The sequence below is a fragment of the Caretta caretta genome, chromosome 3, assembly GCF_965140235.1.
Source record: "Caretta caretta isolate rCarCar2 chromosome 3, rCarCar1.hap1, whole genome shotgun sequence".
Classification (NCBI taxonomy): Eukaryota; Metazoa; Chordata; order Testudines; family Cheloniidae; genus Caretta; species Caretta caretta.
In genome coordinates, this window is record NC_134208.1 from 83,501,142 (window position 1) to 83,513,308 (window position 12,167).

Here is a 12,167-nt window from a genome sequence, read left to right on the forward strand (position 1 = left end):
AGTTTCCTCCAGATAATACTGTACACTGCTTGCCAGACAACAGAAACATTCTTCAAATATAAGGAGTACTTGTGGCACCTTAGAGACTAACAAATTTATTTGAGCATAAGCTTTCATGAGCTACAGCTCACTTCATTGGATGTATTCAGTGATCTTGCCTACCGCAGGGTTTCTTTAATCTTTCTCTGAAGCAGCTGGCATGGACCTCTTCTGAAGACAGAGTACTGGACTCAATGGATCATGGGTTTAAGTTAGCTGGACAATTCTTTTGTTCCATGTTAAAATGGTCAACTAACCAACCAGACAGCTAACAAGGCACTGTTGATGGGATGGAGGGGCACACCACTTCCCCCCAATTAAAATGACTTTTAGGTGTGCAATTATATCAACAATCCAAAGATCAGATAATGTAATTCCCAGAACGCAAGAAAGAAACTGGCAGTGGGAACAGAAAAGGCAGAAATTTAGAAATGAAGGAAAGGCACTGTAACCATATGGTGATCAGTGAATGAAGAGAATATACACATTAGAAATTTGATATAGAGGTTTCCATAAACTATGTCAAGGAATAAAGACCATGGGTGAAATCCTGGCAAAAACATCTATTTACTTCAGTGGGGCTAAGATTTCGTCTGTTTCCCAGATGTTCAGTTTAAGTTTTTTGCATGGCAGCCTATTCAAGGCAGCCAAATCGAAGTATACAAGACTACTCCTCTGTTTGGGGGTGCTGAGGCTTTCCAGCTCTATAGTATTAGTTTTCTAGTAATTAGGGAGACAGAGAAGCCAGCCTTCTTAGTAGGATAGAAGGATCCAAAATTTTGGAATTGCACTCTGAATTTACAAACTTTTTTTTTATTATTAGGTTTCTCTCATCAATAAACTAAACCATAAAAATAGGAAATAAAAAGTTAAGAATTAAAGATAGCAAAGTCAAGCACTCACAAATTTGGAAATGCCAGAATTAATGTTGCCCAGGCAACCTTAATTTGGCTCTGTTATGAGTATGCATTACAATAGATCCTTTAAAATACATGCAGAAGTGTATCTGTGAAAGGTATGGTGTAAGTGAATTACCCAATGTCACATAGGAACTCTGAGCAGAAGCAAGGATAGAATCTAGGTTTCTAGGGTGGCATGTAAGTGCCCTATGAGACCACCCTTTCTCCCTGCAGTCCCATCTCATTTACTACAAATGTTTCAACTTCTACAATAAACTAGACAAGAATCTTTGTGTGTGTGTGTGTGTGTGTGTGTATACACACACACAAAATCTTGATTCATCCCCAGAGCAGATTGATCCAATGCACTGACTGAACCAGTGTTCCCTTGTAATGATATGAGATCATGTAATTAAAGACTATCATAATGAATACAAAGGTGGCGGTGGGAGGGCGGAGAGTGAATGTTGCTCATGCAACCATAATTCTGGCATTTCCTAACTTAAGCATGCTTGACTTTGCAACCTTTAAATCCCTGACTTCGTATTTCCTAATTTATGGTATAGTTTATTGATCAGAGCAACCGTAACTAATGTTAAATGAAGTTTTGAAAAACTAAGGAAATTTACAAAGTCTTCTATGCACTATTTAAATAATAAAGCACCTACACACCGCTTTATTGAGTTACGGTTTCATAGTATTAGAGAAAAAATAGGCATGTTTTACTGCAACTTCTAAATTATTTTTTAAATAATTGTGCAACAGAAAACTGAGTAGGGACTCATGCACAAGTAACTTTTTTTTTTTTAAAGTATTCAGAAAGTCGTGCTCCTAATTTGTAAGAAGCATCTAAACAATACGCATGAAAAGGAGCTGCAGTTCTATACTTTATGTTCATAAACGCTTTTAGAGGAAAGCGGCAAACAATTCCCCTTTGAAAAGAAAAACAGTGTAACTTACCAGAGTCCAAACCTAAAGCAGCACAGCAGAAGCTTACCCAAACCCAGTCTGCTTTCATTACAACTTCTCCTGAGATCCTTCTTTGTAAAAATGTTATGGTCATCTGAGGAAAATCAAACAATACTTGGGGAAAATCACAACTGTATTTTAAGATGGCTATGGTCTCGCACCTGATAATTATGTTTAAATCTGCATTGCAATATTCAGAAGTGTTTAGATGACAGAATGGCACTCTCAATGCCAAATTACCATATATTTGTACTCTAACTCAGCAGGTTTGGTGTATAAAAATACTTAAGGGACAAATTCCATTCTCACAAAAACCTGTGCAATATTATTGAGAAGGCAATTGTAAAGGAGAGCTGAATTTGGCCCTTGCTTATTTTTGTACATAAAACCTGATTAATTGTGGAGTTCTGGGGCACATAAGGAAAGTGTCTTTCCTCCCACTCAAGGGCTTCTTTGCTCTTTCCCATCCCCAAATCACTCAGTGCTTCCCCCTTCTCTGTTGTGACCCTGATGATTCTCTTGGGGACCAGGAGGCCCTTGGCCAGGAGATACACACACAGGCGGGGAGAAGAGAGATGGTGGCCCCAGAAGGAAGTGACTGCCTTGAGAATGATTCAGCTTCAGGCAGAGTAGATGGGAAGGTGAGGCAGTACTGGAGGTTGCAGGGGCCACAACAAATTAACTCAGCTCTTAGGGCAGCATGCCTCTAAATAACTCAACTTGCAGGGCAGGTAGCTATTGCAGAGGCGCTGCCTCCAGTCACCTCTAAGGCGGGTTTAGCCAAAACTCAAACTCAGTCACCTTCCCTATTACTTCCTGCACCCTCTCAGGCAGTAGTGAAAGGGGTTCAGCTACGATGCTCTTCAACAGAGTAAAGGGGTTTTCCTCCACCCCAGAAGACCTTATGTGCCAGGAGATGGGGAGACAAGGATGGACTTTTCCCCTGGCTGTATTTGGGATTATATAGCACAGAGAAATACCATACTTCTGGGCATGAAACATGGCCAGGGCCCTCATATATAGATAAGCTTTAAAATGACAGTAGGCATGGAATGGACAAGGTCCTTCTTTGGATTGGGACAGTGGCCTTGACAGGTCCCAGATGAGAGCGCCGAGAGTTAAAGCACCAGGGGGCTGTGATAGAAAGGGTAGAGATTCGTTAGTGTTTCCATGAGATCATAGGGGTCACTTTGCCTCTGCTCTTTTTTTCTTCTGGACTCAGACAAGCCCAGCGCATCAATTCCATCCCAGTTTCCTTCCACATGTAAGGCAACCAGACCCCCAATAAAAAGGGAATAGAGACAGAATATAGAGGCTCTGCTCTAACAGGCTGGCCCCCTAAACCACTGGGAGAGCACTGCAAAGCTTTAGGAAGACCTTTGTGCAGTGAGGGGAACAAGACAGAGCTTTCAACAGCTCCCTAAAGATCCCTTAGATGGGCACAAGAGTCTGTTGAGGGGCTTTTAGACATTATCTATGAACAGCCCCCTTGAGTGAGCAACACATACTCACCTTAAAATCTGTTAAAGTGTAACACTGACATCTTAACAAGCATCTTAAACAGCTTAAGAGTAAACATTTTACTACACTGAATAGGAGTTCAACTAAACTCCTTTGGGATCTCAACTGACCATACTTGGAAACAAAGTTTGACAGCTACTAGTAATATGCATCCAGTATTAAAGACTACTAGAATAGAATCCAGTGATCTACACGTAGAAACAACTTATAAGCAAGGAAGCAACTGAGTGACACATTCTATGGATTCAGCCTCTGAAGCGCCACAAAGTCTTGAGCAATGTCAGACGAGGGCCCCCAGCATCTTGGAAGGATGGGGAGGGGAATGTGAGACGAATGCAACTCACTCCCAGTAGGGGGCTCCATAATGTAGTGATACAACAGCTGTTCATAAACAGCCCAACTTGTAAATGCTCTATAGACAGATGACTCTGCAACTAAAAGAATGTCCAGGGGCTTCAGAGAGGGAGCATAAGGAACAGCAACCATGCAGATTTTTTTTAAAAAAAATCAAAGCCACCACAAACCCATTCGGTGTTCTTAGAACACTGTAGTACATTTGACTGCAGGTGTTAGCATTTGGATTGATATTGAGTGTTTTCAGCAAGCATTGCAGTTTGATTGTATGTACACAAATTGGGTCTTTATACTAAAAAGTCAACTATGTACAGCTGAGTCAGTATTCTCATTCTGTTGCAACTGTCCAGAGTATTACTTGAAGCTCATGGCTTTTCTTGGACTCAGTCTTCAGCAAACCAAGATTAAGAATTCATTTACATAAAAACGGAAGTTGTGCAACACTTAAAAAGAATGAGAACCACCAATGCTGTTCTGTCAAATGACTCCCTAATAGGCAATTCTTAGTATATAAAATTCAGATTTATTCCTAGATTGTAGCAACCAGCCCCTACTCTAGTCCAAGCTGCCAAGGTAAGATATTGTAGTATTTTTGAGCCTGTCAAAGAATTGCAGGGTTTAAGAACTCATGATTCACCAGCTTACATGTCATTAACTTGTTAAATATATTTCTATCATACAGTTCTGTTAGTTCTCTTAGTAATGTAAAAGGAACCTGTTTGAAACAAACTATTTTTTCTGGGCAAGTTTTCAGTACAAGTAGTAAGCATGCTAGTTGTATCCAACTATGAACTGGCTTCCATCTTCAGTTTGATCACAACTCATCCTCCTTTCCAAGGAAAGTTCAGCGATAGTGAAAGCCTTGTAAGAAACATTGCTCCCTCCCATTCTCTTGTAAGCGGCAGATGCAATGTAGAGATCTCATCTAGAGCCAGTGACCAACTCTGCAATTCAAATTGGCTAGGTTTTCTATAGGTGACCTTTTACTCACTTTCATACATTCTGAGCCACAACCTTGTTACGGGTGCACTATTGTAATGCAAGAACTTGTAACTTATTACTGGCTAGCAGTATGTGATATCACCAGAAGTGGAAAGACTATCAAATTTATACTGTATCTGAGGTGAGCCAACTTGCTCAGGAGATGAAGGAATGCAAGGGAAGAAAACATTTCTCTCCCTCCCCAACTCAATGGCAGTATCAGAGCAATAGACTCACTGGAAGTGCATTTTCACTTTTATTTCAAAACAACTTTTGACAAATGATTTTAGGATATAAATTTGATTTTTCTTTTTACAGAATATAAAGATAATTCCCTCATTTTTCAGTATAAAGTGTTTTACAAGCTTCAAGACAATTGCAGAAGTGTCCCTCTTACACATGGGGATATTTGGAAGAGGGCCTCCGTTCTCTACACAAAAGTTAAACAGGCAATACAGTCGTTATTTTAGCAAGGAACGGTCAAGTGATTTAATCAAATGCAAGTGAACATGTGACACTGGAACAGTGCTAGTTCAAGTCAGGAGACGGTTGGGGTCACTGCAGACAAGAGTGGAAAGGACTCCATCACTAGTGTGGACGGACTCCAAATAGCTTTAATGCTAGTATAATCGTAAGAGATTCATGGAGTGGTTTAGCTAAAGCAAATTAGTTCTTTACTGCCACAAAATTAATGCAAAGACTGAGCAGCATACTCACGTTAGTATAGTGGAGGCTTATTGTGCCAGTATCTGCAGCATGCTTAACTATAAACTCTTAAACCATGTGTATTAATCACTAACATTTATTCTGAGGTGTATATTTAGAGCATTCAGGCATGTCTTATTTTGGATGGCGTGTAGCTTTTGTCTATTACTTCATCTTGTAAAAACATGTGAAGACAGCGTTCATTCTGTGCTAGAGGGTGGCCAGCAACTCTAGGAAGAAAAGAAAAAGTTAGTTCCAGACAAATAGTGAAACAAAAGCTTAATATGTTTTGCTAAAACCCCCTTCAGGTTCTTAACCTGAAGACACTTAAATCCCCAACCCCAGATAAGAAATGTATACACCTAAAATGCAACACATTACGCAAGAATGAGACTTCACGTATTTCCTCAATTTCCCATCCTGACCCCTGGGATATTTGTGTTTATACCATATATTGGAGGTACATGACAGGATGTTCTCCAGTGAGTCAGGTGTCTTTAAAACATTGAGGGAAAGCAGCTAAATTACAGCAAGGCATATTCATTTCTTACTTTATTAAATTATCTCCACATTACAGCGGTTGCACAGACCAGTCAGTCAATCTGGTACCATAAAAATAAGGCCAAATCCAAAGTTTGTAACAAGGACTGATTCACTGGCTCAGGCAAGTCCTCAGACATACCTGATCCTACCCTGATGTAGGAAGGTTTTTTGCTTTGGAGTAAGTTCTAGCAGCACATGTAGGCATTCTTCTAGTCCATAGGGATTAAAGTCTACACTGCAATAAAACACCCATGGCTGGTCTGTGCCAGCTGACTTGGGCTGAGGGGCTATAAAATTGCAGAGTAGACATTTGGGCTCAGGCTGGAGCCTGGGCCCTGGGGAGGGGAGGGGGTTGTAGGCCCAGACTCTAGCCTACACCTGAATGATTATATTGCAATTCTATAGCCCCACAGCCCAACCCCTCTGAGCCCAAGTCAGTGGGCATGGGCCAGCTGTGGGTGTTTTATTGCAGGGTAGACATATCTAAGAATCAGTCAGTCAATCTTAGGGTACCTTCCACAGTAGTGTAATCCATCCCAATCATTCATGTCAGGGAACATGTTACTCAGAGTCTGTGCAACTAGGCCACCATTACTGAGCAACATCGACTCCAGACCAAGATTAGCACTTCTGTTCTACTGAAAACTGGAGATTCATTCTGTGGTCACAACGTGCATGCAGGGAACAGAAGGCTCTGATACCCCTTCTCTTGGAAAGGAATGAGTCCCCAGAATGACCATCTTTAAACTTTTCTTTGAATTGATAGAAATTCAAAAGATCCAGCATAAGGCAGATGACCTATAACATGACTAGGCTCTGCAGTTTGTTTTTTTAATATTTCAACATTTAAATTTTATTTACATTTTCACAGTAGCACAAAATTATGGGTTTTAAGCATCATCAATAAAGTTTTCACTGTGTGGAAAATTATGGGGAGGATCAGACTAATTAATAGAGGTTATAAAGCTTTAACTTTTCGAATCTGTTAAAACAAACTGTCAACATCACATGTCCAAATATACAAAGTAAATATCCTTATACCAAAGTAATAAATGAGGCAGCATTTCTTACTTTGCCTATCTGTGAGTTTTGACGATTATAGATGGATTTTATTGATCGTTTGAGATTATAGAGGACTTAGTCTTTCACTTCCTGTAAAACGGCCTGTACTTTTTGAACACGTTCTTCTGGAATCAAAGTTTAGTCAAAGCTTCTTCTGGATCTGAGTGGAAGCCAGACATTTGCCAGCCCATGCAGCAAGACACTTTTGATAACAGCACTTTCCACTGCATGCTAGCAACTTGATGTCATGGGAGGTCAATGCCCTCAAGAGACCTTCCACAGCTCTTGGCTCTGTTCTCTGTAAAGATTCTTGACCAGAGCAATCATTCCACATTTTGAAGTGACCTTTGGCTATGTAGGTCAGCTAATCTACCAGCAAAAGCTGTTATCTTGGCAGCTTCAGTTTGGCCACAGACTTTACCAGACAAGTCCTAGCATCAAGCCCTACATTTCTGGTGCACTGTGCAAGGAATTTGACAATCCTTTCTTTAGCAATAGCAGTCTTAGTCACCCTGCTCTTATATGGAGGATGGGAAAGTCTTTCCACCAAGCTGGAGAAGGAAGAGTTAAAGGTGTGACAGCTCAACATCAGATCATCCAGAATAAGATGCAACCTGGACCAGGCACTTTGTTCTTGCCCTTGAATTTTTGTGTAAATACTAAATCAGCACAGGCTGCATCATCGCTGTTGATGTTTGCACTGTGCACACTGGTGAAACTAGTCAGTCTTGATGCAAGTATGGCACAGAATGCTGTGTCCCAAATTGTTGGATCATATTAAAGAAGTTCTGTATTAAAATCACAAATGAGTGTGATTCCCCATAGTTTAAATTCCAGGGTATTACTAATTAAGAGGTCTCTTGGGTTTTGGTACTGTTTCTCTCCCTCTAGGTGTGAAACTTGCAAGCTGCTGATTGCGTTAGTACATTCTAAGACAGTTTGTTCTCAAAGCAATTCACACAGAGAGAGACTCAAAGCAATACTCTGTAACAGAAACAGCACCCAGAGACTCCCCGCCCTTTTGTTGTATTAACAATTGTGATTAAAATAGAGATAGAGGATGTATGTGGATGGATGCTTGGTGTGGATAATAACTGAATGATCAGGGAGGTGCCAGCCTAAGAATCCAGTGTCCATTGGCTAAAGAAGGCGTCAAGTGGAAATAACCAGAGGACCCCCGGAGGGCAGACTGGAATCCACCCAATAGCCTCAAGAATGGGAGAACCAAAGAACAAGATAACATCTAGCAGCATGGAGCTGTCAGGAATGTGCTATCCGCTGATTGAATCAGCAACAGCATGAAGCAATTCCCATAGACTGGCATAGGAAGAAATTCCTATAAAAATGGACTCTAGAAAGTGAGAACTTTGGGGGTCTGATTCTGCAAACCAACTTCCAGGAGCATCAGATGAGCATCTGACAAGGCCCTGCTCCCTCCTCATGTCCAGGCCACTTGGCCAGTGGCTTGGCATGAGCAACTCTAAGGCTGGTAACTATGATAACCTTGTAGAACGTGTGTGTGTGTAATGTTACAGCTATAACTGCTTACTATGATTCTTTCTATATTCACAATAAATGTGGTATTTTGCCTTTTTTCCCCCCTTTTAATAAGATCCTGCTGGTTTTTATTTTATTGGTACAACAAAATTGGTGTCAGAACTGCATTGTGTAAAGATGGTACTATCAACCTCAAGGTTAACCCAGCCACAATCCTGAATGGCTGCAAGTAATTCAGTCAAGTTACACTGCTGTCATTTAGTTGGTTCTTTAAATTACGCACCTGTGCAGACATAGGCTACCAGAAAACTCTGTATTCAAGCATCCAGCAGTCAAAAGTGTGGATAGCAGTGCGACCTGATGAAGGTGCCAGTAGATAATCATTAAGCCAACACCTTAACTACTCATTTAGACTTAAGTATAGAATTCTGGTAAGGAAAGCGTGGTCTCTGGGTGCTAGCAAGACTCCCCTGAAACACTCAACCTTAGCTGCAAGAGAATTCGGGAATGTGGTGATTTGTTTTTTAGTACTTTTCAGTAACGCTAATATTTGGATCTGCTTTACAACGTAGAGGACTAGGGTCCAACTCTCAAGGTTCACCACTGTTGTTCTCTGTTAAGCCACAGCACACGCTATTACCTGAAACAGCTCTTTTCATTAAAGTAGGATATGTTAAACTTGAATCAACAAGTTCAGAGCAATCAGGAGTTTTACACAGTAATGGCTGCTGTTCCAGCTGTACTCAAGAGGCATCAATAACTGCATTAAAAATCTGCTTTTATCTTTCAAAAGAAGGGAAGCCGACTTGAATAATTTGTTCTACAATTTCAGAATATATTGTTAACTATTCAAGATGGATTTAAACTTTTCCAGCAAGTTTATGGGCATCAACAGCGTACTCTACTTGCAGTTGGATTAGCTGTCTTTTGTACCTGGATATATGTTACTTTTGGAAGAGGCTGTAAATTAAATGTAAAGAGCAAGTTCATTTGGAGCAGGTTAGAATGAAACAAGCTAGATTTTTCCAAGGCATATGTAGTCAATGTGACATTCAACATATCACACTCAACATACCCACTTACAAACTTAGAATGCATTTTTTCCAGACAGGTGACTTGCTATAGAATTCTATTCTTCACCTTTTGTTTGTTCAACAAAGCGTAAGAGGTACTTTGTGCTATGGATACGTAGCAAGGCTAAAAACATTAAGCTGCAGATAAGCCATTTGCGATCTCCTTCTCAAGTTTATTTCCTTGGTACACTTTGCTAGACAGATTAAATGAGCTTTGAGACATGATGCAAGGCATTTTAGTAGTAAGATACCTGGATAGGGAAGCAGCACTTATTATTCAATGCTATCCTTAGAATAATTTTTGTAGGGGTGCCTGCCTCAAGAACCTAGCGGTTGCAGGTTTTAAGTCATGTTATCCTAGTAGCATCATTAGTAGGGTTATGTTTATGTTCATGTCCATGAAGTCCAGATTTCTAAAACATACAAAACACCCTTTCACTGTCCAGATCTAGTGTAGCAAGTACATGCGTTTATCCTGTCTGACATGCAAGTATTCATAGTTTTGCTTTTAAAGAGGGTCTTCAGTACCCATTCCCAAATGTCTCCTGATTAAAAAAAGCCGTGCTGTTTCCTTAAGAGAAAACTGAAGTACCTTGGATATATTATTTGATCTGTCCAAACCCAAATTTAAAATTCTGATAGCCCCAATCTCAACTAGATTTAAAACAGACTCAGTTCTGTACTTTTCAAAGAGTATGAACACCTGAATTTGGCAGATGCTTTTGTTAAAGGCATCAAAGTCAAAATGTATTACCTCAGCTTTTATCCTCACTGACAGGCCATATTTGAAAGTTCCTAGCCTCAGCTGTTTAAATTCTGAAGCAGTATTCTAATCTATACATACACTGGGGAAGGGGGAGAGGGGAGGAGAGAACATTTTGCCTCCGAGCAAACCAAGCCATTAACCAATCTGCCATAAAGTGTCAGACATTTGTGCTACTCCCAAGCGTTGAAACTTTCATGCAGTTTAGGTCTCTGACATTAAATGCCAGTGTAATTGTTTGTTGTCCTTTATAAATGCTTATCTTTCAGAATGATGACTAAAATTAAAAGAAATCTAGAAGTTATCACTGATTCTCAAAACAGATGAGGTACACTTTACAAAAGCCCCACAGCACTCCCACCTACAAATTAGTACTTTTTTGGACTGCCTTTGAAAGTCTGTTTTACAGTAAATGGTATTAGAAAGCTTAGATTTACTTTAAAGAGTTTTGTTTGGGTCAATACATGGAGAGAGGGAGGAAGAAAAAAAAAAAGTAGTGGGCCACCTCTGCTTCCTGGCATAAGCCTTTAGGTTATTTTAGCTTTTAGACAACCTGATTCAACCTGGTTGTTTCAAATTGATATTTAGTTTAATAAATATAATATACCAGATTGTCTCAATCAAGTAGTGTTTTTACAGTTTCAAAAGAACACATTTTACCATAAAAAAGAAAAATGTGCCCCATGACATGAGCTGATAATACCTCACTTCTGCAATCAAAGTGTCTGTAAGCTTAAAATGTTTGTCTGATGGAACGTACCTTTTTCCAGAAAGAATCATATGAGTAGAACTTTTTTTGAATGCTGTAATTTCAGTATTAATTTGTATAAATTAACTAAGCAAAACATACAGAACTCTGGTCAACACACGTGAATGGCTGAATGAGTAAATGCTGAATATCGGATATGATCATCAGATTTGGATATTAACATTTTATGTTTTAAAACTTGTGGTTTGAGCATCTTGCTTATTGTTCTAAAACATGGTGTAGCCACCTTTTAACACTAAAAGATGGAAAGGAGCTAATAAAACTCATTTGTTCATAAGCTAAGAAATAAACTCACTCACTTGTTTATAAACTGCTCAAGACCTTGCTTCCTTTCTTCTATAAATGAATCATCAAATATTCCATCATCTCCTCTAAAAGGAAGCTGACGAAAGAGAGCTTTTCCAGGTAAGGGTGGTACCACAACCTAAAACAATTTAAAAGAAAAAAAAAAGTAACCATAAACTCCAGCCTGCAAGCAGATTAACACCCCCTCCCCCAAACCACCTCCCGACACACCTCAATAAGCAATACTGCATTTAGGTTGTGAAAAAGGAATTTGTTTGCCTACATTGAAGCAATGAAGAAAAAGAAAAAGCGATTCTATACTTGTGTCAGACCGTAAGATTACGACATTTAAATTTGGAGTTAAAACCTGAAGCCTCTCTACAGCTTTTATATGGTCTTCAGCACCCCAGTAGAGAATTTAAAGGTTAATATGTTGTGATAATTAAGCTTTCCCAAGTAGATTTGTATATTTACTTTTTAGTATTTGACTCACCTTGCTTTCTCTTTCAAGTTCACTTCTCAGCCATTCAAAGTCACTGTATCTTCTTCTGACTGTAGACTCTTTTAATTTGAAAATAGGAAGGTTTGTCTGAAATACAAAGATAGATCACTAAGTGACTACACTTTCAAAATGAACAACTGATGGGGGGGGAGGGGGAGAATGACAAAAATAGGTTGAAGTTTCTTTCTAAGTTCCGAGTCATGAC

General features: G+C 39.6%; 1 protein-coding gene across 1 annotated transcript in view; it reads right to left on the reverse strand.

Moving 5' to 3' along the window:
• Positions 1-5,000: 5,000 nt before the first annotated feature.
• Positions 5,001-12,167, reverse strand: part of SNX3 (sorting nexin 3) — a 36,072-nt gene continuing 28,905 nt past the window's right edge. Inside the window, exons 2-4 of the mRNA XM_048844863.2 lie at positions 11,954-12,049; positions 11,475-11,599; positions 5,001-5,698 (exon numbers count right to left, since the gene is read on the reverse strand). Of these exons, the coding sequence (XP_048700820.1) occupies positions 5,593-5,698; positions 11,475-11,599; positions 11,954-12,049 (327 nt within the window). The 3' untranslated portion in view covers positions 5,001-5,592. The remainder of the gene's footprint in view (positions 5,699-11,474; positions 11,600-11,953; positions 12,050-12,167) is intronic.